Below are 27,988 nucleotides of genomic sequence, written 5' to 3'. Positions count from 1 at the left end.
ACTCACACCAAAGAGAAGCCTTTTCAGTGTGAGCACTGTCAGAAATGTTTTGCAAAGTCTGGTAATCTTAAACAACACATTAGAACTCACACCAAAGAGAAACCATTTCAATGTGAGCACTGTCAGAAATGTTTTACACAAAAAGCTAACCTTTGTGCCACATCAGAACTCACACCAAAGAGAAACCCTTTCAGTGTGAGCACTGTCAGAAATGTTTTGTTGATAGAAGTTTCCTTGTGCGCCACATCAGAACTCACACCAGAGAGAAACGTTTTCAGTGTGAGCACTGTCAGAAATGTTTTGCTGATAGAAGTAGCCTTGTGTACCACATCAGGACTCACACCAAAGAGAAACCTTTTCAATGTGAGCACTGTCATAAATGTTTTACACAATATGCTAGCCTTGTGTGCCACGTCAGAACTCACACCAAAGAGAAACCTTTTCAGTGTGAGCACTGTCAGAAATGTTTTGCTGATAGAAGTGGCCTTGTGTACCACATCAGAACTCACACCAACGAGAAACCTTTTCAGTGTGAGCACTGTCAGAAATGTTTTGCAAAGCCTGGTAATCTTAAACAACACATTAGAACTCACACCAAAGAGAAACCATTTCAATGTGAGCACTGTCAGAAATGTTTTACACAATATGCTAGCCTTGTGTGCCACATCAGAACTCACACCAAAGAGAAACCTTTTCAGTGTGAGCACTGTCAGAAATGTTTTGCTGATAGAAGTGGCCTTGTGTACCACATCAGAACTCACACCAAAGAGAAACCTTTTCAGTGTGAGCACTGTCAGAAATGTTTTGCAAAGTCTGGTAATCTTAAACAACACATTAGAACTCACACCAAAGAGAAACCATTTCAATGTGAGCACTGTCAGAAATGTTTTACACGAAAAGCTAGCCTTTTGTACCACATCAGAACTCACACCAAAGAGAAACCGTTTCAGTGTGAGCACTGTCAGAAATGTTTCGCTGATAGAAGTGTCCTTGTGCGCCACATCAGAACTCACACCAGAGAGAAACCCTTTCAGTGTGAGCAATGTCAGAAATGTTTTGCACAAAAACCTCCCCTTGTCAATCACATCAGAACTCACACTAAAGAAAAACCCTTTCAGTGTGAACACTGTCAGAAATGTTTTGCTAGAAATAGCAGTCTTTTACGACATATTAAAACACATACCAAATAGTGACCTTGGCTATTATGTGTAGTGAGGGAATTGATTTGTTGATAAAAGTAGGTCACATCAGAACTCACACAAACTACACATAGTCAGACGATCACACCTTTTTGTGATAATACTCAAACCCGATTTACTAAATGCAGATTTGGTGTCTGGTGAAAGCTTATGTTTTACAGTGTTATGAAATGTTTGGCCTGAAATGTGTTTTATTTAGGCGGTATGAACCCTAGGGTATGAACAAAAAACATTGTAGTAGTCCACCACTCTGAAAGTCGTGCACCGTTAACTGTTTTATGGGCCACTGTGATACACAGTTTTGCTTAATATGATAGAATCCAAAAAAATGAAGCATTCAAACCAAAACTTGGATTATAAGAATGCTTGGGTCGAGCCCAGGGGTACTCAAGTTTGGTTTTGGTAGGGACGTGCCGCTGAGATTTTGGAAGTAGACCCATAAATATATCAATTTTTCAAGAAATTTGGACCCATTGATATACCAAAAGTCAAAATTTTCGGCCCAATTGATCCAAAATTGTCTTAGTTTTTACAAATTTTTGAAAATTTTGGCTAGATTAAGGAAAAATTGGTCTGTTTTCCGAAAGGAAAAGGACCCATTCATATACCAAAATAGGCTTTGAAAAAGGGGTCATTGATATACCAGAAGGCTGAAAATGCTACCTATGTTTGCGGCACATCCCCGTATGGTCATGTACTGAGTACCCCCCCCCCCAACACCATGTGTTGATAATCAAATGACCACTTTTAATGTTTCTTTTCATATTATGTGACCCAAGATTGGGCAAATACTTCATTTTGGGGGGGGGGGGCATGTGTATGAAATTCTTTGAAAGTTGATGTATTTTCATGTTAAGGTATAAGCCAAAGGTTTTTCATGCGCTTGATTTCAGAGGGCGTAAGTTCATAACAGAAACAGCCGTGCAGAAAATGAACAAGCGTATCGGGACGTAAGCCTACTTTAATATAATAGAATATCGATCCACGGCCCAGAGCCCGGGGGGGAGGGGCACAAACCATTTTCGACAATTTTCATAAGGATTTTATAAATTTTAAAATCGATTGGGGAACTTCCTCTGGCCCCCCTGCCTGCAGCCCGCCCCATGAAGATACGCCACCATGTGGAAAATGTGTTGATTTTGAATTTATATAGCCTTGATATCTTTGATGAAATATAAAATCAAATCAATGCTGCTATATTCCCCTGATTCGGCCTACAATGTAATAGACAATATCAATAACATCAACAACAATATCATAAAGCAATTACTTGTAAATCGAATTTGGGAATATTCAACAAAACAGACTTAGCAGATCTACAAATTTCTGAATTATATAAAGTGAAAAACAATCAATCACTACAGTGAATCAATCAAATATAATTATAAAGAAATTAAATTTAAATTTAAAATTAAATTAAATTAATTAAAAGAAAGGAGCAAGAAAGAATAAAGCAATAGGTTTCTGTTTTCATTTCTTTTCTTTTTTTCTTTTCTTTCTTTCTTTTTCTTTCTCTCTTTTTCTTTCTCTCTTTCATTCATTTTTCCTAACCAAACCGGAAGATGTAGCCTAGGTCTAGACAATAGGCGCCATATTGCAGGAGGGTTAGAGTTCATAGAAGAAACGTTAAAGGTTAGTAAATTTAGGTCAGCCAGGCACATAACTAATGTGTTTCACGAGTTGTAATACCGACAGGTAAAAACATTGATTTCTTCAAATTCCGATTTCAATTACTAAATATAAGTATAGTACTTAAGGTTTTACCGTCGTCAGCTGATTTGACTCGATTTTAGCGCTCGTTTTAAACGCGTGCGTACTTCGCGTGTTGCTCGGCATTGCGTTGCGGCCATCGCAGAGAACATTATTGTTTTGTGCGTGTCGGCTTATTTTGGCGCACCGGTGATGTATCATGATATCGTTAGGGCCACAAATAAAGTAAACAATGTTTGCTGAGCGTAAAAAAGATGGTTGCTTTCGCAAGCGACCAACCAGACTGGGAAATCTTGTTCCCAACCAGCCCCAGCGCAGTTCTACTGATGACGGGTCCTCCAAAGATCACGACAGTCCAGTAACAGGTCGACGCATCATTGAGATTTCGGAGGTCGTGCGGCAGCTCCATCAGGGATGCTCAAGATGCGGTCAGGTTTTACTTATCACCAATATTATCGGCGAGAAAATCATAGGACTGGCCTGTATATTTTCTACAACATGTGATAGCTGTGGGCATATTAATGACGTTGCCAGCTCCAAGTCTCATTTGAACAATTCAAGAAAAGTATATGATGTAAACACAAAAGCAGCTCTTGGTGAGTTTTATCGATGTAAAAGCGTATGTTCGAATAAATAAATAAAAAATAAATAAATAAATAAATAAATATTGAAATTTATCAGCTGCTAGTATCGGGATAGGCCTATTGACGCGACGAATTTTGGTATAGGCCTAATTGTTATACTTGGGGCATGAAAAAAGAGATAATCGTTTCTCTCTTCCATGCGTGGGGTGGGTTCCCATGCATGCTAGATCCCCGGGATGGGGCACTCAACTTTAGAAGTGACGGTATGTGCCCGTCAATATAAGTAGGCCTATAATTCGACTATAGGCTATGCCCGATGACCCACTTTTTCAAAAGTCACACCCGTGCCCTCTAAAATAGGTGCGGCTACCCAATGACCCACTTTTTAGGTGATGATCCAATGTCCCCATTTTATTAGTTGCGGCTACCCAATAACTCTTGATTTTGTTTCTAGAATGATATCATAAGAAATGCCCCAAAATAATGCAGAAACTTTAAAATTCTCTTATTTCAGCAAATTTGTTTTGGAAAATTTGGAGCACGAAATAGAATTTTGCTCCAAGTTGTTTTGTTTTTTTCAAATAAATCCTCTATTCATTTATCCCTGTAAAATCAGATAAACACCCGGACAAATCTAAATTAAGTAGAAGATGAAAATTTCCTTGTGCTTGTATTTCAAACATTTGCCTGCCTCAATGACATGTGAACCAGATACCACACCACTGGAAACAACACTATGAAGTAATAAGTATATTGTTATACGATAAGGGGGGGGGGGGTCAAAAAAGTTTATCGGTCCATCGAGGGGGGGCAAAAAGTTTTTTAGCGAAAAATTTGAGGAAGACCAGCCCCTACCAAAGTATTAATGAACACTCCCTAATGACCCATTTTTTAAAATCATATACCCAATGACCCTCTTTAAAAAAACACCTCTTTTTCATTTTGTTTGTGTACACAATGATCCCCCTTTTTGTGCCGATAGTCCCCTACTTCGTGAAGCCAGTAGTAATCACATACCCGTCACTTCTAAAGTTGAGTGCCCCCTCCCCCGGGCTAGATCCAGGGTTCCAGGTGGGAGTTAACCCCTGTTTTACGTAAGCTAATATACCCTATAACGGGACCAGCATTCTTTGATAGTATACCCCTATATTAAACGGGACTTAAGTTTTGGGTGTAAGTATACTCCTACTGAGAACAGATTGAGACGTGTTTTCGCATCACAAGTCAGTTTCATTTTCATAAAGTATATCCGCTATGTTACCTATGTGATTTCCTTTCTCTTGTTTCAGGAATGCTTCACGCTGGAATGGGACCAACACAGGTTAATAACTTCCTAACTACAATGAATCTTCCTCACGTTTACGAAAATCTGTTAAAACGGAGAGAGCGAGAAGTTGGCCCGCATGTTGAGATCGCTGCAAAACGAGCCTGCCAAGAAGCAACGAAAGAAGAAACAGCGGACATGGAAGAGCAAGGAGGGGTAGTTGCTAGTTACGATATGGGATGGCAGAAGAGAGGAAGGGCACATAACAGCCTCACTGGCCACGGTGTGATGATTGGATCAAAAACGCAGAAGATCATAGGCTATGCAACAAAAAATAAATGGTGCAAGCAGTGCCACCATGATAATCAGAACAAGAACAGTCCACCAAAAGATCACGACTGTAGGATGAACTGGCACAAATCAAGCAAGGCCATGGAACCCGACGTGGCTTTAACAATTGGGAAGGAATTACAACAACAAGGTGCAGAACTAAGCCATATTGTCGGCGATGAAGATGCCTCGACAATAAAGCAACTTAGGGAGGGACTTAATCCTAATATCAAGAAAGTCTCCGACGTAATCCACAGTAAAAGAAGTCTTGCATCCCATCTGTATGACATAAAAAAGACTAAGTCAGAAGTTACAGAGGGGGTGATTCACCACATTCTGAAGTGCTACTCCTACGCAATAAACCAGAATAAGGGGAATGCAGAAGGAATCCAAAGAAATCTCCAAGCCATCATTCCCCACTGTTATGGTGAGCATATCAAATGCGGAACTTGGTGTCGTTACCTGCAAGATCCAACAAATTACAGGCATAAAGCCTTGCCTGGTGGTAAACCGTTACAAGACACGGATACAAGGGCAGAACTGGAACGTATCATGGACATGCAAGTAAAAAATGCAGACAATCTTGCTCCTGTCTTGAACTCTCAAGCCAATGAATGCTTCAATGCGACGGTTGCATCAAAAGCACCAAAATCAAGACATTACGGGGGGAGTGAATCAAATGATTATAGGGTTGCCGCAGCCGTGTGCCAGAAAAACCTTGGGAATGTCTATGTTTCTGAAGATAACAAAAACAAAAACTTGTCACCAGGAACATTCACTCTTAAGCACGCTATTTTCAGTAATACTGTGCGCCAAAGATCGACAACGAGGAGCAAGGACAGGAACACCAAATTGCGACGAAAACAACTCCAACAAGATCGTCTGAGGGCAACATCGACATTTGAAGTGAGAGAAGGGGTGACTTACAAGAAAGACTGCGGATATGATCTGGACAACATTGATACTGAAGAGATACCTGCACCGGTGAGACAGCCAGAGATGCGAGCAATCACTGCTGATCAAGTTTCAGACGATAGAGTCATTTTATTTGACCTGGAGACCACTTGCACAGGTATTTGTTATACTTATTTATATAACATTGTTACCTGTTTCTTGTTCTAATTGTTACAATATTCTGTTGCACTCAAATTTCTAGACAACTCTGTTATAGGTAAACTACATGCGTAGGCCTACGTCCGATCCTTTTGGTTTACAAGTTTTCACAGTATTAGATAATGCTCCAATGCCTATAATTTGGCCCAATTTTAGTTCACAAATGTTGAAATTTCAGTTCATCAAGCTCCTATTTTGCCCATTATTATGTTTTAATGAATCCTAGTGTGTAAAAATATTGGATCCAACACATAATAATGATAAAATTGGATGCTTTACGCCCAAAATTTATTGGTCTCGCTATGAATTTTGAAATATTTGACTCGACGAAAACTCATAGCTCGACCAATAAATATGGGCTCAATCGATCCAATTTTATATCAAATCGCTTGAGTTCTTAGTTCCAGAAGATCGGCGCTCTCCGGGGCGCTCTGCGCCCGCACACACCTGCCAAAATTTCAGTTGAATGCCCCCGGGTGTATAGGCCTATAGGAACATATACTATCTAATGCTGATAAACGCTACTTATTTTATGCATCTCATTTTTATACTTTGAATCAAAGGATCCAATGCCGAGATCACGCAGATAGCTGCAATGAAAGGGGATCAACGGTTCAACAAGTACGTCCTTCCAACAGGTAACATTTCAACAATAGCATCAGACATAACCGGCCTTTCAGTAGAAACAACGATGCAGGGTTCACGTATACTAGTGCACAACGGCAGGAGAGTTGCTGCAGAGCCCATTCATAGTGTTCTTACAGAATTCATCTCCTGGTTGAGATCTATACAAGGTATTTTCTAAGTTATACATGAACCAGAAACAATAATGTCATTTTGTAGGCCTAAGGCAAATTGAATTGAAATGTTATCTTAAAAGTTTCTCTGCAGTCCGATTTTGGAAAATGCGGTTTGTTTTTCAATTTTCATAATATTTTAATTAATGCAGACACCTTGCTCTTGCAGATTCAAAAAAAAAATCTGTATACATGCCAAAGAAGTAGCCTATGTGTGCCAGTTTGACGTATGTAGTGTGAGAAGCTGTGAGAGAAGAATAAAAAACAGGTTGTAGGCCTAACATAAACCATTGCACAAAGCGCTAATAAATTAGCTTCCGAAATTCTAGGGATCACATTTGGTACCAAATAATCACATTTGATACGACCATCCTGAGGTTCAAAATACGGGGTAAATACTTTTATTAAGGGTCAGGTTTGTGCTAAATATCGACACTTATGGTCTCTTTTTGCCACAACTGATTTTGAAAATAAAAGTGATATGTTTCACCATTCTATGAGAAATAAAAGAGTATAGTATTTTCTTAAGGTGACGACATGCATTATTATAACAGGGCCTATATCATTGGACCATGATCAATCATGTAACGTTAAAACATGTTTACTTTCTATAAAATTATACTTTCAGGAGCTAACATGACCATCGGCTCCAAGGTTATTTTGTGTGGCCACAATGTTCGTGTATTTGACATGCGGGTTATCGTCTCAGAAGCTGAACGATGCCATCTTACACAAGATCTCCAGACAGTAGTTGGCGGATTCATGGACACTCTTCCCTCTTTCCGTCAATTTTTAACAGGACGGGAAAGTTACTCACAAACAAACTTATACAGAGACATTGTAAAGAAGGAATATGAAGCGCACGATGCAGCTGAAGATGTGATTGCGCTAGAAGAGTTGCTGACAGTTTCTGGCATTCCTCTTGACGTCCTTGCTCAACATACGGTTACGTTTCACACAGCGGTTGAACGTATTCGCTATCTGAATGAGAAAAATGCACGGTTGAAGACATTGAAAGGTCGTCTCTCTACTTTGTCTTGCAACATGCTGAACAAAATCGCCGGCTCTGGATTGCAGTACTCTCATCTTAAACTTGCATTCAGACGTGGAGGAGAAACAGCACTCAAGCAGCTACTCTCTGAGCCAATAGCTGGCACAAGAAGCGTCAGGGTCACGAAGGACAAACGAATTTGCGAAGAAGTCATATGTCATTTTCGCGAAAGAGTGACTCACAACTCTGAAGTATAGACTGTCTACAGGTGACACCGGTTTATGCCATCCATTTGTTTTATAATATGTATATAAATAATGAATCGGCAGTCATTCATCGCGTAGGCTCTAACCATGATAACGCGAACGTTAACTTTTATTTCACAGAGTTTGTGAAGTTTCCTTAATTTACTACGTACATGTGCAGGGTAGGGGACGTCGGATTTGTCCCCCATCACAATCGAATAGATTAACTTTTGAATCTCAGGAATTTAGAGAGTTAATCTATTCGATTGTGATGGGGGAAAATCCAAGCTTAGATTAAAATTGAGCTAATCTGAATTAGATTACCATCTTTTAATCTTATAGATTAAATTCAAATTCATAAGATTGACTCTTTAAATCTTTGCATGGATCACTCTTGAAATGAAATAAACATTAATCCAAGACTATTCCAAATTCACAATACAAATGGATTTGAATATTAATTTATTAGATTTGAAAATGGTAATCTAATTCAGATTTTAATCTATTAGATTAAGAATTCTTAATCTTAGCTTTGATTTGTCCCTCATCGTAATCGAATAGATTAACTTTTTAATCTTAATAATTTTGAGAGTAACCCTGCATCAGGGCATATGGAAGTTATGAATTCCATTTTGAATTAGTTTTCTTTTTATATCTATTTTTGATACAATTAAAAAATTTGCATGAACATGCGTTAAGACCGTTCATTCGTGTTCACACGTGTCTCATACTAGTAGGTCAGGTATATAAAATCATTAATTTCAGTCAATGGCGCAGCATCAACTCGGTGACAAACAACACAGCATGATAGGAACTTCAATCAGCCCCATTAGTACGAAGGCATTAGTATGAGAAGGGTTAAAGTTAGGGTTTTGGGGGATTTTAGGTTAGGATTGGGGTTGAGGGATAGGGCCTAATAATAATATCTAATATTTGCTATACCAAAATATAAACAAGATACTACAACTAACAAGTAAGTAAATGATAATTCAGGAAAGAAAAATAGATTTCCTTTCCGGTTACATAACATCATAAATATCATATCCAATATTTGACCATTCAAGGTTCAATATGGCCAATTTTTTGCATTTGTACTATCATAATAGCCACGGATCCAAATTATATGCTGATGTACCTATGAACCTCAAAATAAATCCTCTATTTCATTAATACCTGTAAAAGCAGATAAACACCCTGATTTGGGACATATCTAAATTAAGTATAAAATGAAAATTTCCTTGTGTTTGTAGTATTTTCATGCGCAATTGCCCCAACCCACCGGGAATGTTTCAAACATTTACCTCCCTCAATGACATGTGACCCAGATACCACACCACTGGAAACAACACTATTAAGTCTAATGTTTGTTATACGATAATTGGGGGGGTCAAAAAAGTTTTGTCTGTCAAAAGAGGGGGGTCAAAAAAGTTTAGCGGTCCATCGAGGGGGGGTCAAATAAGTTTTCGAGCGAAAAATTGGAGGAAGACCAGCCCCCCTACCAAAGTATTAATGAACACTCCCTAAACACTTAAAAATACGGGGTCAAAAATAACTCCAAAAGGGTCATGACCCTGCAGGCGACTGTCAGTATATGCTCCGACTAAAGAAGGGTCAAATTTGACCCCGGCGATCTAGTGACAAATTGACCCATGTCAAAAATGACTCAGGGGTCACAATTAGAAAATGAACCCTAACGTGGGACGCGTGGTTGAAATGACTATATTCAGGAGTCCCGATTAGAAAATGACCTCGGAACGTGGGTTGAAAAATGATTATATTTGGGGTCATTAAATATGACGTGGTAAAGGGGGTGATAGAGTTACACAATCTAATGTTCAGATATCGGTAGGCCTATATTTTTATATAATAACAAACTATGTGCCCAAAGAGTTGCCTTTGGCATGTCGCTTTTTTGAAATATCACCAAAAATATCAAATTTTGGAAAAACGCCCCAAACAAACACGAACCTTCCAAACTATAGATATTCGCACTCGGCGGCCCAGTGACTACCTGCCGCTGTGATTTGGGGTAACTCGTTGCTTCCCCTCTTGAGATTCCTGTACTTCAAGTTCGCACATACCCCACGCACGCCTTAATGGCGAAACACATGCAAAACCCTCCCCTAAATGGCGTAGCATGCATGCAAACACCATAATTATACCCTAAATGGCGTAGTAGGCCTACATGCATGCAAAAATCATACCCTAAATGGCATCAACTAATTTATACCCTAAGTGGCGTAAAAAAAAACACCCCAGGGTAGTCCTATTATACAAACACCCATAGAATAAATGTGTTGAAACTAATGTAACATAATTCATATATAAAAAAAAACCACAAGAAATAAATACAAAATTAAACAAATAGAGAATTGACCGGCATGAATAATTTTTGTAAGTCTGTGTAGGCCTACAGGTGATACTCAACAAAGTTAATGCGATTGGTGAAATATTCACTGTAGGCCTATTATAATTACATGATACATTGTAGGCTAATTATAATCCGGCGGTCTTTCTTTGATTATGTGAGCTGTCCAAGCTTCAAAAATCAAAATAGGCCTACTTTTTTTTTTTTTTTACATACTTTTCGATCATAACTACCCAAAGAAATCAGAACTAATGGGTTCCTGTAACAACATACATACCCCTGTCATCCGTCATAGCCCTGTGCTCCGCGTCCGGTCCCCTACAATAATGGTATGTGCACAAACAACTTCAATAAGAGGATCAACCATCCTACAAACACACAATTTCTTTTTTGTGGCCATATGCGTTAACGGGCGCTGATCTGGCGTGTAAACTGGCATCAGTACGCACCTGTACCCGCGCGTTGCTACGCACCATCAAATTGCGTATGCGCAGTTTACTACGCCGGGTGTCGCAGAAAAAATGCTTTTTTGGTCATTTTTGGTCAATTTACGTGAAAACAAGGTCCGGGACCCCAATTTTTTTTGCGCGATTTTACAGAGCTTTTTCTTTTCATAACATATATAAAATTAAAAAATTTTGTCTCGACAATTTTTTTATACAACGCAAAAGGTGATATATTTTGGACAAATTGCTGATTTTGCCATTGAAGTGTACAGAGATTTTTGGAAATGTACACCTCTTTTAAAACGGCTGTAGCTCAAAAGTGAGGTCCGGCACCCCCTGTTTTTTTTTTTACAGATTTATTATCTACACATATCAATGTACAAAATATGTCAATTTAAAAAAATTTGGTCGATAGGTTTAGTAACGACGGTAAAACCTTAAGGGAAGGGGTATGAACGTTTGGACAGTATTTATTGTGGGACATTAGAGCACACCAGACATATCGAATTGCATTCTGAATACGAAGAATGTCCTTCTGATATCAAATATTTTTGATTTTTTGAAATTCGCAATGTAATACACATTTTATGGCAAATCATTAAAAATTGGATATTTTTGATATTTAACAGTACTTGAAGTAAACTTTATAAATCTGATGATTTATACTGAAAGTATATGTAGGTGGGATGAAAAGCCGACGATCAATTGAAAAATTTGACCTTTCGTATTGAAGATATGGATTTTTTCCCCAAAACCAAAACACACAAAAAAAAATAGGTCTTTTGGGGAAAAAAATCCATATCTTCAATATAAAAGGTCAAATTTTCAATTGATCGTCTGCTTTTCCTCCCAGCTACACACACTTTAAGAATATATCATTAGATTTATAAAATTTATTTCGAGGACTGTTATATATCAAAAATTTGAAAAATATCAAATTTTAATAATTTGTCATAAAATTTGTATTATATCGTGAATTTCAAAAATGAAAATTATTTGATATCAGAAAGACATCCTTCGTATTCAGAATGCAATTCGATACGTCTAAGGTGCTCTTGTGTCCCACAAAAATACTGTCGAAACGCCATAAACGCTCATTCTATATCCCTTAACAAACCATTCTTTGTTGAATCTATGCAATATGACGGTAATTATTGAAACATCTATGAATCAATCTTAAGGGATCTAGAATGAGCGTTTATGGCGTTTCGACAGTATTTTTTGTGGGACATGAGAACACCTAAGATGTATCGAATTGCATTCTGAATACGAAGCATGTCTTTCTGATATCAAATATTTTCATTTTTTGAAATTCACGATATAATACAAATTTGATGACAAATTATTTAAAATAATTTTTTTTTCAAATTTTTGATATATAACAGTCCTCGAAATAAATTTTATAAATATAATGATATATTCTTAAAGTGGAAAAGCCGACGATCAATTGAATATTTTGACCTTTTTTATTGAAGATATGGATTTTTTCCAAAAAGACCTATTTTTTTTTGGTTTTTTTGGGAAAAAAAATCCATATCTTCAATACGAAAGGTCAAAATTTTCAATTGATCGTCGGCTTTTCATTCCACCTACATACACTTTAAGTATAAATCATCAGATTTATAAAGTTTCAATATATAACAATTCAAGTATTGTTAAATATCAAAATATCAATTTTTAATGATTTGCCATAAAATGTGTATTACATTGCGAATTTCAAAAATCAAAATTATTTGATATCAGAAGGACATTCTTCGTATTCAGAATGCAATTCGATATGTCTGTTGTGCTCTAATGCCCCACAATAAATACTGTCCAAACGTTCATTCCCCTTCCCTTAAATATCTTCATGATATTATTTTTTTTGCGCATGCTCTTACGCTATCCACAGACTATCCGGTGGAAATTTCAAAGCAACGATCATGCGTTAATATTTACAAAATGGCGAATGATGTATCCTAGGTCGAACAATAGCGTGACATAGTTTCCGGCTTTGGTTCTATGCACTTTCACCCTCCTGGCTCTATCCACTCGGCCATACATCAGCTTACGCAATTGCATGTCCTCGAAGCAGATATATAAGTATCACCGTCATGATTACAATCGCGTCCACATAATGGCTCTTAAAATATATAAACACGCATGTCGTCGCTGAAATTTTGGCCGAACTGATGGAGGAAAACCTTGTTTTTTTGCAATACTAGCTTCAATTTGGAGTGAAAATCACATGGAATATCAATTGGCAGAATGTTGAGAAATAATGTAGGTATTCAGATGTATAAATTAACGTCCCGTAATCAAGATATCGATAATTTCACAAACCAGTTTTTTTTTCATTCAAATTCTCCCTTAAAACGAGCTTCTAAAATTGAATCAGTACTATAGTTCTAATAAATGGTGACATATTATTTCTTTAATCAGTTTGTAGCACAATACAAAAAAGGAGAATGTGGTGTGGTTTTATACGGGGCACATAGCATGGAATGCATCTTTAGCATGGTGCATATATAAAAAGGATATAAACGAAGAATTTGAAAACGGATTCTAAAAAATTGTACAAAAACACAAAAATATTAATGTAAATCTACATCCAATTTCTTGCACTGCGATATTTAATTGCTGAGAAAACTTGGTTTTAGAGAACGACTTAATACGTCTTTTTTACATTTCTTTGTGTAACCTTAATAAGCCAGATCGGCATTTAAATTTGTAATGCATTGTGGGACAGTTTTTGCTGTTTTGTGTCACTTTGCCCTCTGACTTATCGGGAAAATTGGTCTTGTGCAAATTAAATAATTATTTAAAATGTTTTACTAGAATAAAAATATGAATATTTCATAAATCAATTGTTTTTATTTAACAATATTTAAAAAAATATTGTTAATGATACATTATTGCAATAATAAATGACTGAATATAATAATAACAGTAATTTCCCCGATATGTCAAGAGTTCAAAAAGTCCCAAAACTGCTCTCTAAAACCTGAACTTACAATGCCGATTGGGCTTATTATAAACACGTCACTAGTAATATAAGTCCCCTCTCAACATTTTGTCATAAACATCGTATGGTAACATTTTGTACCAATAAAACTAACTTAAAAATAATTATATGACTGTTTTTACTAAGTGTGAAAATAAAAGGTGTCCATAACTTCGCAGCTGAATTATTTCTTTTATTGGTACAAAATGTTACCTTACGTTCATACATACACCCTATGTAACAGCGCGTGTGATTGGTCGAGAGCCGGGCATAAACAGTGTTTATGCCCGGTGTCCCGGATGTGAGTTCACCGGGTAGGAAAAATGAATGAAAATCATGTTTTTTTACTTGTAATTTTTTGTTATTATTTTGATGAAATAAGAATCACAAAATATTATGGTATGTATGAACAGGGTTCATTCATATATTTTCATGACTAAACGGTTGTTTATGCCCTCTGGCCAGCATCCATTCTTTGAAACAAATTTTCGGTATTCAGGTGTTGGGAAAGTTGACTATGCTACAGATATGTCAGGAAATTTGACTAGGCTAAAGTCACTTTACAAAGTGCCAATGCTAGTTAAGTTATGGAAGTTGACCAGGCTTCCGCTTTGTTAGGAAAAATGCCAAGGTCAAAACTTACAAAGTGCCAATGCTAGCTAAGTTATGGAAGTTGACTAGGCTACAGCTTTGTTAGGAAAAATGACAAGGTCAAAACTTAACTATGCACTTTGCAAACTTTTCACATGCCTGAAAAGACAAATCAAATGATTAAATGTAAATCACACTCATTTAATACTGCCCTGGGGTATTAGAAATATTAATTTTATAATATTATTGTTTGCTACAATGTATAGTGTATTTTGTTGGATAATTTTGGATGCCATCTTGAATTGAACAGAATGATACTATAATGATACCAAATGGGTACAGATTTTTATATAATGTTTCACCAAATCTTTTCTGAAGGTCTTAGAATATGTAACATGAAAATGAATGTGTGGTAACTCTAAAAGAGTAATGTACACAAACAACCCCTTAGACCATAAGATTTAAAACATTGAAATTGACTATTATGATATTACCTAATATTAAAACTTATTATTTTTTAAACTATGGTTTGTATACATGTAATTAATATACCGTATTGTCTGTAATAAACTCCCAGGGGTGTTGCATTTTTCCAAGGGGGGGGGGCATTTATTGTAAGTGAATTGTCAGTGAAAAAACTTTTTCCCGATGGTGCTCCCCCGGGGGTGCTCCTGTAGAAAGAGTGATTTACGACTCATATTACTAACATGGCGGCGCCCACAGAAATGTTGTGGAAAGTAATATTTTCGCTGGAAGAAAATTACATCCATAAGTGCATCATCAAACAAGATTCTGGTGAAATTCTACCATAATTAGGCAATTGATGGCAGTTTGAGTCATAATAGGTTTTGCATGTGTAATTTAAGCGATCGTCAGTGACATGCTGACATGACTGATGCAAATTTTAAGCTTATACTCACATGATATGGCATGGAAATGTTTGCTTTTTGTCAATTTTTCAAAAATTGGAGGAGGCCTTTATTACAGACAATACGGTAGGTGTTCATAAATGAATAGTTGTATCCTCCTTTAATTACTATGTGTAAATAATTTAATGTGTGTCAGATAAAGACATTAATGAAGTTTAGCTTTTTCCACTATTTGCATTTGACAGCTTCTGTGTGTTACATAGGCTTTGTATATAGTTTGTATTCTTTTGGAAACTTTCCGCTTGATTATATTCTTGGTGTAATATTTCTTGCTCTAAATTCAAGATTCATCTTGTAAAGTATACCGTAAAACCCCGTCTACAAGCATATATAGTGGTTTTGATGAAAGTTCGAGTAATACGATACATGCGTAAATATGCCAATACAATAGATTGGTCTTACAATAATACTTGTTTGTATGTGCTTGGATCTATAATTTATTTGCTCAAACTCCATAATGGCGTCTGGATTAATTTAGCTTTTATCAGAAGCACTCTATATGCTTGTAGACGGGGTTTTACGGTAGTGCATATTGACGTCTCTTTTGAGATTCCCGGAAATATACCAATTTTCGCGTCATATTTACGCAATTATGATTTATGTAAAAGTATTTATTTTTAATTCACAAGAAGAGCCTACAGCAAAAACTTTGTGTGAATATCTGTAGAAAAATTTAATTTCTAGAAATAAATGTCAACATTGTGTGGAAACTTCATTTATTTATCTTTGTGTTAAAGACTATTCTATATGAATTAACTGAATATTACTTTAAATTTATACACATGTTTCACACCTATGGGTCCTACCCGTAAAATGTGCATTTTTGCCCAAGTCAGATGTCAAAGGTCACTGTTCAGAATCTTTAAATTCAAGTTCAGGGCAGAGCCAAAAGTACAGTACAGGTACAGTACAGGGGCCGGTCCAATCACCATCTTGCCAATCTTGGTGATTTCTGGCAAAGTCCAATCTGGCTCTGCAGTGCCGTGGGATCAAAATGGCCCGGGGGGATTACTCACATAAATGGTCTGTACGCATGCGTGACCAAAAAAACAAGTAAAAGGGGGTGGTTTTTTTTAGGCAAGGCAAGTTACGCGCGTGACGCGCTTAGGGTCTAAAAAACAGTGATTTTCAAGAATAAGGGTAGTTTTCTGAAACTGGACAACTTGTTTAGGGTACCTTTTCAAATTTTTGGTAAATTATGAGTCCAAAAAGGGTACATTTGTTGCATTTTCACCAGCCAAAAACTCATTAGGGGTAAATTCTACACTAAATTACCTTATTAAGGGCTAAATTTGCTGGTAGGGTAAAACTCGTTTAGGGGTGTTTGAAAAAATTTGGTCACGCATGCGTACACTGTCATATTTGAGTGCCCCCCGGCAAAATGCGGACCTGTTGCAGGTCTTCTAGCTGCTCATTCCGTCTTTCATGCAAACGACTCCTGTTTCATTGCTCATACGCACACCAGCGCCTCGGGCGGTTCCGACGAGCAAGCATTTGGAGATAACGGTCTTGCCGGGGGTTGTGATACGCCTGCGGCCTTGGCCTGGTCTTCTGCCATACAGACCATCGATCTTCCAGGTAGCGATGATATGCACGATTAATGACGCTGGGGGATACCCCAAGCTGCTCAGCTGCATAACGCTGTGTGTGACCTTCTGCAAGCATCTGGACAACCCTAGCAACCTCAACCTCGGTCAATTCGCCATTAACAACATCCCACATGCTCAGAAGACTGAGCGGTACCAGTAGAAATTGGATTAACATGTTGGAATGAAGAAATCTGAGAAAAGCTTATTGAGTCTGCTTTACACAAAATCAGTGCTTTGAGTGAACCCCCCCCCGTAAGTCCTTGAAGACATGCATGATTTCACATTTGACTGTCCAGTATTGCTAAGATTACAATAGGCTACACCTGGTATACAAATGACATGTCCTTGGTGCTTTCGGTTGATGCAATACCCAGTTAAAGTTATTACATAACCTTGTTCCTCTAATTTCTTGGAGTAGTGTATAATTGGCCGCTGAGACACAATGAGAGAGTTATCATATGGGGACTTAAGTCATAGGCCGCCTCCTTCTTCATTAAATTTGAATTTGTAAATTTAAATTCAGCCTACAATAGAGTCTACTATAAGCCCAAAATCTTATATTGTCCTTTCACCCGGCCACATGCATGGTATGGGCAAAGCGAGTCCATTCTTATTACACTGGAAACTCTAAATTTTACTTTAATTAAATTTTTTCAGGCTTAGTCCTTCACATGGTATTTTAGTACACCATTGGGCATTACAATCATGCAAAAAAAATGAGGGTTTTGAAGCGGAGCAAATCACACATTAAGGCTTTGCTTGACTAAGGGGGCTGGCATTTTCTTTGGATGGGGGGGGTTGTAAATTTTTGAAAGAAAAATAGGGTTCATAAAATTGTTGATGACCAAAATGAGAGAGTAACAAAATGCCCACAGATATTGTGTTTATTTTATTCAATGCAGAATTTATGACACAGTGACCAGGATTTTAAGTTGCAGTAATTCCTATTGATATGGTTTGCTTCCCATTGCACCTGGGTGGGGCGAGGCAAGCGAGGCTTGCCCAAGGGCGCAACATGGTAGTGGGACGGAGACTCAAACCCACACATGCCGAGCAAGCTCTCAGATGAGTCCAAGGCCCTAACCACTGAGTCATCGTGTCCTCATTCCTAATTCTAAAGAGGACGTCCTCAATGTTTTTCAAATTCTAAATTTTCAAATTCTAATTTTAACATGATTTTATTAAATGTATACTTCAATGAACTAACATACCCTTCAAAAATTACGTCACGTAACATTTTATTGTGCTTTTATATAAAGGGTGTAAAAATGAAGGAGATTATATACCTTAATCACCCTGCAGACAACTCAATTTTAATAATCTAACAAATGTGACCTATCAAAATTAAATTCTGTTTCAAACCACCATGGAATGCAACAAGCAATATAATATCAAGCATTATGTTGTTTTAATGTTTCAGGTAGTTTGATCCACTGATATACATATATCTGCAGTTGAACATCAATAAAAGGAGAGCCTGGACTGAGACAGGATTGTGGTCTGGTAGTACTTGCTGTTCCACTCAAGGACATCTTTGCTAGCATAGACTTCCATGGTGGGTTTGAGGTATACACACATCTTGTTGGATTAATCTGACGTTCACTGTGTAAATACAATTGTAGATATGGCGATGAAACATTTGAAACCATTTTCCTGTGCATTTTGCCAACTCGAGCATTATTCTTTGGACAAATTGAAAACTCATGTTAACAGACATCTGATTAAATATGTGCAGGCTCGTAGATACAAAAGTATGTTTTGCCAAAAAAGTTTGTCAAACAGTGGTGAGCTGAAAAGACATGTGAATAACCACTTGAAGCTATGGTGTCAATGTAATAACTGCTTGAACATCAAAGAGACACAGAAATGTTTTGGTGAAAACAGTGTTCTTGGGTACCACATCAGAACTAACACTAAAGAGAAACTTCTTCAGTGTGAGCACTGTGAGAAATGTTTTGCTTACAGATCTGTCCTTGTGAGCCACATGAGAACTCACACTAAAGAAAAACCCTTTCAATGTGATTATTGTAAGAAATGTTTTGCTCTAAAAGGTGGTCTTGTGCACCACATCAGAACTCACACCAAAGAGAAACCATATCAGTGTGAATATTGTCAGAAGTATTTTACTCATAACTATACTCTAAAAAGACACATCAGAACTCACACCAAAGAGAAACCATATCAGTGTGAATATTGTCAGAAGTATTTTTCAGATAACTGTACTCTAAAAAGACACATCAGAACTCACACCAAAGAGAAACAATATCAGTGTGAATATTGTCAGAAGTATTTTTCGGATAACTATACTCTAAAAAGACACATCAGATCTCACACCAAAGAGAAACCATTTCAATGTGACCACTGTCAGAAATGTTTTACACAAAATACTAGCCTTGTAAGCCACATCAGAACTCACACCAAAGAGAAACCCCTTCATTGTGAGCACTGTCAGAAATCTTTTGCCCATAGAAGTGGCCTTGTGTACCACATCAGGAGGACTCACACCAAAGAGAAACCCTTTCAGTGTGAGCACTGTCAGAAATGTTTTGCAAAGTCTGGTATTCTTAAACAACACATTCGAACTCACACCAAAGAGAAACCATTTCAATGTGAGCACTGTCAGAAATGTTTTACACAAAAAGCTAGCCTTATGTACCACATCAGAACTCACACAAATGAGAAACCGTTTCAGTGTGAGCACTGTCAGAAATGTTTTGCTGATAGAAGTTTCCTTGTGCACCACATCAGAACTCACACCAGAGAAAAATCCTTTCAGTGTGAGCACTGTCAGAAATGTTTTAAACAAAGCTATCCTTGTGAATCACATCAGAACTCATACCAAAGAGAAACCTTTTCAGTGTGAGCACTGTCAGAAATGTTTTGCTGATAGAAGTGTCCTTGTGCGCCACATCAGAACTCACACTAAAGAGAAACCATTTCAGTGTGAGCACTGTCAGAAATGTTTTACACAAAAAGCTAGCCTTATGTACCACATCAGAACTCACACCAAAGAGAAACCTTTTCAGTGTGAGCACTGTCTGAAATGTTTTGCTGATAGAAGTGTCCTTGTGCACCACATCAGAACTCACACTACAGAAATGTTTTGCTAGAAATAGCAGTCTTTTACTATATATTAATACACATACCAAATAGTGACCTTGGCTATTATGTGTAGTGAGGGAATTGATTGGTTGATAAAAGTAGTTTGAAAATTCACATCAGAACTCACACAATCCATACATAGTCAGTCGATCACACCTTTTTGTGATCATCCTTCCTGATTTACTGCCATCTAAATGCAGATTTGGTGTCTGGTGAAAGCTTATATTTTTATCTTAACTCCAGTGTTATGAAATGTTAGGCCTGAAATGTGTTTTATTTAGGTGGTATGAACAAAAAACATTGTATGGTACACGTCCACCACTCAGAAAGTCGTGCACTGTAAACTGTTCTATGGGCCACTCTACGTGTTACACAGTTTTTCTTATGATAGAATCCAAAAAGATGAAGCAATTTAAACCAAAACTTGGAATACCGTAAAACCTCGTCTACAAGCCTCGAAATAAGCAGGCACCCAGGAGCCATTTACCCAATGGTCATAACATTTTGGCTCCTGGTCCACACCAAAATCTAGTGAACCAGGCTCTACATTTAAACACAATTTAGAGCGTGGTAGTTAAACCGGTTTTTGTATTTAATGTGTACAATTAAAATCTAAATGACTCCTAGCTCTTTAAAAATAGCTCCTGGTCCACTAGATAATCACAGGACCAGGAGCCACTTTTTCCAAATGTGTGGCTCCTGGTCCAGATATGCTTATTTCGAGGCTTGCTCGTCTACAAGCATATATAGTGTTTTTGAATAAACCTAAAATAATACGATACATGCGTAAATATGCCAATACAATAGATTGGTCTTACAATAATACTTGTTTGTATATGCTTGGATCTGTAATTCATTTGCTCAAACTCCTTAATGGCGCCTTGATTCATTAAGCTTTCATGAGAAGCACTCTATATGCTTGTAGACGAGGTTTTACGGTATAAGAATGCTTGGGTCTAGGTTGAAAACACCATGTGTTGATAGTCTAGATTACCACCTTTAATGATACCATTTCAAAGTATGTGATCCAAGTTTGGGCAAATACTTCAGGATTGGGTGTAGGGGGGGGGGGCTTGTATGTGTACGAAATTCTTTGAGAGTTAGAATAAAAATTGTTTAGAAAATATGAATATTTCATAAATCAATTATTTTTATTTAACAATATTTAAAAAAAATGTTGTTAATGATACAGCTCAACTGATCATACTTTTCCTACATTCGACCTTGCATGATTTTTGAGTTGACACAGTCATGAAAATAACTATAGATTCTTGACAGACAGACCATTAGTAGCCCAGTTCTGAACCTTTTCATTGATCATTCATAACAATGGATCAGTGAAGATAAGAAGGGATTATAATATCCGTAACCTTGATATTATAGTACATCTCGAGGAAAAAGTGCAATGGACATGTTTTCATTTTATGTTTCAAATATCCCGCGCATGAAAATTGAGTATTTAACCCAAAATGGAAAATGGAACAATTTATTGGAAATCTGTTTTAACAGATTTTTTTGACATCTTTTTCTGCACTGTATTATACCTAAATTAAGAAATTTGATAAATATTCAAAGAAAATATAGGTCATCCAAAAAATGTTGATTTTTACACATTTTGGGGCAAAAAAGGAAAAATAAGCAAAAATATCAAAATCTGTTTTAACAACTTCATTCATCAAGTCATAACAAACGGCCTACATGCTTAATTTCTAATAAAATATTGAAATTGTGAAAAATATAGGTATTTATTGATTTTCATGTTTTTTCTTGCAAATATGCTAATAATATGCCAATTATGAAATTGCAAAATAAAGTTTCTACATAGCATACATCTTTCAAGTGTGATGTTCAAAATGACAGACATCAAAAAGAGATTCGATGAAATGTAAAGGTGTAGTAACAATTTTGGCATGGACTGTCTGGTTAGGCAAAGTACGGTAAGTTGAGCTGTAACATTATTGCAAATGAACAAATAATAATAACAGTAATTTCTAGGCGCAACAGCCCCAAAAGCAACACATTTTGATATATAGTACAATTTTTTCACAATTTCCGCCCTTTTTTCTTTAAAAATTCTTTTTGCCGCCCTTCTTCTTCCGCCGCCTCTTTTTGCCGCCCTTCTTCTTCCCGCCGCCCTTCGATTTTGCCGCCCCTGCTTTGATTCCCTCGGGGCTGGCGCCCCAAAGCCCCCCCCAAAATACGCGCATGATCGTATGGTAAAATTTTGTACGAATAAAACTAACTTAGAAATAATTATATGACTCTTCACTAAGTGTGAAAATAAAAGGTGTCCACAACTTCGTAGCTGAATTATTTCTAAGTTAGTTTTATTGGTAAAAAATGTTACCTTACGTTCATACAGACACCCTATGTAACAGCGCGCGCATGAAAATCGTGTTTTTTAATAATGTTACTTGTAATTTTTTGTTATTCATGAAATATGCATCACAAAATATTCTGGTATGTATGAACAGGGTTCATTCATATATTTTCATGACTAAACGGTTTATGCCCGCTGGCCAACATCCATTCTTGGACACAAATTTTCGGTATTCATGTGTTAGGAAAGTTGACAATGCTACAGCTATGTTAGGAAATTTGACTAGGCTAAAGTCACTTTACAAAGTGCCAATGCTAGCCAAGTTATGGAAGTTGATTAGGCTACAGCTTTGTTAGGAAAAATGACAAGGTTAAAACTTATATCTACACTTTGCAAACTTTTTACATGCCTGGAAAGGCAAAAGACAAATCAAAGGATTAAATGTAATCACAGAATCACACTCATCATTTAATACCGCTCTGGGGGTATTACCGTACTTTTGATAAGAAATATTAATTTTGACTATATTGTTTGCTACATGTATAGTATATTTTGTTGGATATATCCCATTCTTGTGGCAGTTTTGGATGCCATCTTGAATTGGACAGAGTTATACTATAATGGTACCAAATGGGTACAGATTTTTATATAATGTTTCGAAAAGTTTTGGTGATCACCAAAACTTTTATGAAGGTCTTAGAATATGTAACATGAAAATGCATGTATGGTAACTCTAAAAGAGTAATGTACACAAGCATTATTGATTAACCCCTTAGAGCATAAGATTTAAAACATTGAAATTTAAAACATTGACTGTATGTGACCAGGACCAACAAACTCTGGAACAAGTCGCCAGGCACAGCGTCATCATCCCTATATCTTCATGTAAAAATTGCCGTGATAGTACAGCGAATCCTCTCGTTTTTCAACAGCTACGCATGGCGATTTTTTCGAGATAGGCTGAGCGACTCAGGCTAAGCATACCATTTACACAATATGAGATACCACAGCAGAGTTTCTATTCTACACGTTTTTACGATTTGCGCATGCTCAGTACCCCATATGATGTTGCCATTAGAAGAAAATTTGATTTGTTGTCAGGTAAAACCCAGGTTTTGTTTTCAATACACTAACTGGAAATTCAATACACTAATCAGCGGCGATTGCTGTTTGCTGTGGATATATTTTACTGCATTGTACGTTAAAAATGTGATATATTCAATTGTTTCGGAATTACAATCATATAAAAGGAACATGTGCACCCATTCAGCTCAGATCCACGAGAATATTAAATCACAAGTCTATAATACAATGCACATATCGAGACACTATGCAACTTTCTTTATCTGCGTCAATAATAGAATATTGATTTAAACAGAATTGAATACTCTACATTTTGAGTTTGTACTTCACCACTGAGCGATCTAGCGATCGATTTCTAGCCAATCAGATAGGACTCCTTTCTGAAATACCAATCGCCTGTCGCTCCCCAAGGGAGTATTAAGTTGCAGGGAAAAAAATACTTACAATACAGGGTGTCGACACTGTGCCAGGCATGTTTTTGAGTTATAGGACATAAAAAAGGTATTTGACCTTGGGACTAACTGAACTTTTTCACGTTTTGAAAGAACTTATTAAAAAGAGGTTTATTTAATCAATACATAACTGTTGAACTATGATCATCCCTATTCAATCCTGTGTAATGCAGGAAACTAATTAGCACATTACTCAGATAGCAATTTTGTAAAAATATCCAAGGTATCATTAAATTATCCATATCTTGGAAAGTATTAAAGCTATGTATTTAGTTTTGGTATCATTTTAAAGCTTATTGTTCCGTGCTTACATTTTTATTCAAATCATGAAATGTCAAAAATGCGACTTGTTCCTGGTTTTGACGGAACGATGGAACGGGTCACACATGATATTACATAATATTAAAATTAACAAATTCAAAGTATAGACATCTATAATTAGAATTAAAAAAAGTTTATTAATGGTTAATTGGTATGCATGTAGTTAATAAATAAAGATTTTCATAAATGAATAGTTGTATCCATGCACCTTTAATTACTCTTTAATTACTATATATATATAATTTAAAGTCTGTAAGATGAAGACATTAATAAAGTTAAATTTAGTAGCATTTTTCACTATTTTGTGTGTTATCTGATAGCTTCTGCATGATACATAGGCTTTGTATATAAACTTATAATTGTTCACAAGGTCATGTCTTAAGATCCTATCCATAACAAGAAATGTCTTTAAAAAGACAACGCCATGGATGAAGATCATGTTTCATAATTTTGCATTGCAAGTAGGCCTACTTGGAAAGCTAGTAAATTTGAATGTTTGGGACAACTAACCGGGTGCGAAATATTGGCAATTATTGGTAAATACCACCAATGACATACTAGGAAATACTCAAAATTTTCATGTCGAAAATGTGTGCTAAATTGGTCTACATTTAATTCATACTTGTAACAAACGGCTCAATTGAAATCACATCCTCTGAGTTTTACAACAATCCAACAATCTATATTCAGATAACCTTAAGAATGTTTGCTGCTTAATTAAGGGATTTCATATCAACCACATTTCATGACAATCCAATTATCTATTATCAGTAACTGTTAACCTTGATATTGAAGCATGGTAATTAATTTTAGATATATTTATTTGCAATGTATAGTTTACTGGTAGTTACAATCACATCATAAGGCCACTAACAGTCAATTTTGAGTTTCCCGTCACATAATTTCTGAAAACAAGTGAGGTAACTTTTTCATTATTCATTATTTTTCTGCCTTTCGTTATATGACTAACACGAATGTAAAATGTGTTGTTATTTGCCACTCACTCACTTGAAGATGGATGTTTAGCCCTAATGAGATTCAAAAGTATATTAAAAATAGTCACAATAATGAATTCAAATGAGGGTCAGAAAATGAAGTGAGGGCGGTGACGGGAAACTGAAAATCGACTTTCATTGGCCTAATCAAAAAGACTGATTACTCAATCCCAGGGATTCCCGGTTGCTCTACACGTACCAAAAATGTATAAAACCAAAGCCACTATCTACCCCAATTACTGGTACCCCCCCTCGACGACTAGTGTCACTCCCAATATCAATTAGTGTTGGTAGTAGTGCACTATTTATATCCAGCTCTGGTCAGATCAGGGAATGGTCAGATAATGCTCATTATTATTGTTTAATTAGTGGTCACACTTTACTTGTCAATGCTTGTTGACAGCTTATCAGCAGGGGTGCAATTGTATCCTTTTTCATAGAGCAAAATTGTTCAAAATGTTCTAAAAACCTTATTTGCGAACGGATTTTAATCGTTAACAAAGCAAAATGTATGTTTAATATATTAATTATTTCATTAATAGCAATTTCCTAAGTTTCCATCCATAAATAACCACAGAGCATTATCTGTTTACAAAATAAGTGTTTATTTTCAATTAGCCATCTTATCAGTAAAACTGATAGGAGGCCAAATTATAGTCAAATCAATTAGCCATCTTATCAGTAAAACTGATAGGAGGCCAAATTATAGTCAAAAAACAGATTCTTTGTCTGGTAGTCCGGCAACCCAGTCTATATGTGGCTCAGTTGTAAACATACACAACACAAACCGACTGTGAAGGAGCCTATATGCACGTAAACAACTTTCTAGTACATGTATAATAAAATCCGTTTTTGAGTATAATAAAGAAAGTCATGCATTGGCAACATGAAGGAAATACCTATTGCTAACTTGGTAAAATGCAAACTCGTAGCCCAATCTTGTACATCATAGCACCCAGTTTGGGTTTGTAGTTTCGAAATGTTGCAATTAAACATTAGTTCTTTCAAATATGAAACGCTAAAACACAAATCTAGAACAAACAATCATTATATTTAGAAAGATATAGCAAACTTTCCATGATAGAGATTGGACCCAAGACAAAGTACACCCAAATTAGGTGACAATTCGGAATTAAGCCATGGCTGGAAAAATGAACAAAAATTGCACATAGCATTACTTCAATAATCTACTCTAAACACTGGTCAGTAAACAAACAGTTGTCCAACTGACACAACAGCAAAATGCACTGACATGGAACAGCTTCCTGGACCACATTCACAGCCCAATAATTGGCACCAACACAAGAAATCTGTGAGTAAATGGAATAGTGTGGAACAAGACCTGTTTCTTGAAGAAAGTGAGTGAAAAGCAGAAGCAGCCCCGTTCCACAAGGCTTCCACACTATTCCACTTACTCTTTTGAAATAATTACCCGTGTAAGGATCTTGTAGGCATTCTCACAGATTTCTTTTGCTGGGTTCCAATTATTAAGGGTTCCCAGGAAGTGAGTTTTACCTGAAGCAAATTGTGGTTAAATGTTGATCCCTCATACAAGAGTTATTACTGTCGATTTGGTTGAAAAAGGAGGTGAGACATGATCAAATATTTTCAGGGAGTGATACCTATAGTAAGAATTCCAATTGAATGAACGCAGCTTTTTACAGCTGCACTCGATCCAACCGCGATCGTATATTGCGTATTTCAAACTACAACGCGAACGCACGACCTTGGATACAATGCTATCCAATAACGAGTGCGTTGGCATGGTTGATTCACTTCCGCGTTACTCACGCACAGTCGCACACGCTGGCGTACATCGCGCAGTGTACGCAAAAATTCGTCACGCTATTGAAAGCTGCGTTCATTCAATTGGAATTCCCACTATAATGAATGCCCCGCTAGTTACGCCACTGTCTACAGTGGTATGTCAATAATGTCATTTCAACAACCTGGGATGGTAGCAACAGTCAGTCTTGAGCATGATCGTTAATGAGCTCAATCGGCTAGTTGTGAAATGAGAATCTCGAAGTATCTCACATGGTTTCTCGCTTGCAATCCATGTACAAAAATTTAGACAAAAACACGGTGAGCACTGGCTGACTTGAAAGATAAGGTGTATACTGCAGGGGTGTGATTTTTCCGGATTTCCGGATTTTTAGGATTAAAAAAAAAAAAAGTCTGGATTTTCAAAAAAAAGGACTACAACTACTGCACTGGAAATGCGCTATAATTTTTGAGAAAAATTCAAAAATAGGCACAAAATTTGCCAGGGGTGTAGTACCCCCTTAAGATTGTGTTATCTAAATTACAAACAAAAAAGTAACTTTGAAATGGTGTTTTTTCTCAACTTTTTACTGAAATTGTTCAGTTCAAAACACTTATTTTTCATCCAAATAATCTTTGATTTCCTTCTTTTTTTGCGGCATGCAAGCTCACTAGTTTGGTATGATAATTTAATTTGGGGTAAATTTGAGAGAGTCATGATTTTTTTTACCCTGGGAACATATCACCAAGGATCAAATCAAAGTGCGAAATTTGTAACTAATTGAACAGTTGCTTGTATGTTTGTTCATACA

The 27,988-nt window shown here is 36.6% G+C and overlaps 1 protein-coding gene across 1 annotated transcript; it reads left to right on the top strand.

Annotated features, from left to right (window-relative positions):
* Positions 1–152: 152 nt before the first annotated feature.
* Positions 153–22,320, top strand: LOC140156499 (uncharacterized; the record flags this gene model as incomplete). Its single annotated transcript, XM_072179441.1, has 6 exons — positions 153–1,189; positions 3,417–3,505; positions 4,783–6,159; positions 6,764–6,994; positions 7,626–8,161; positions 18,743–22,320. Coding segments are annotated over 6 exons (4,530 nt in total), but the record flags the coding sequence as incomplete, so codon positions are not given.
* Positions 22,321–27,988: the final 5,668 nt, after the last annotated feature.

This window comes from Amphiura filiformis, chromosome 7 (assembly GCF_039555335.1).
Source record: "Amphiura filiformis chromosome 7, Afil_fr2py, whole genome shotgun sequence".
Classification (NCBI taxonomy): domain Eukaryota; kingdom Metazoa; phylum Echinodermata; class Ophiuroidea; order Amphilepidida; family Amphiuridae; genus Amphiura; species Amphiura filiformis.
The sequence above is the reverse complement of the archived record's forward strand: the minus strand, read 5'-3'. Positions and strand labels throughout refer to the sequence as shown.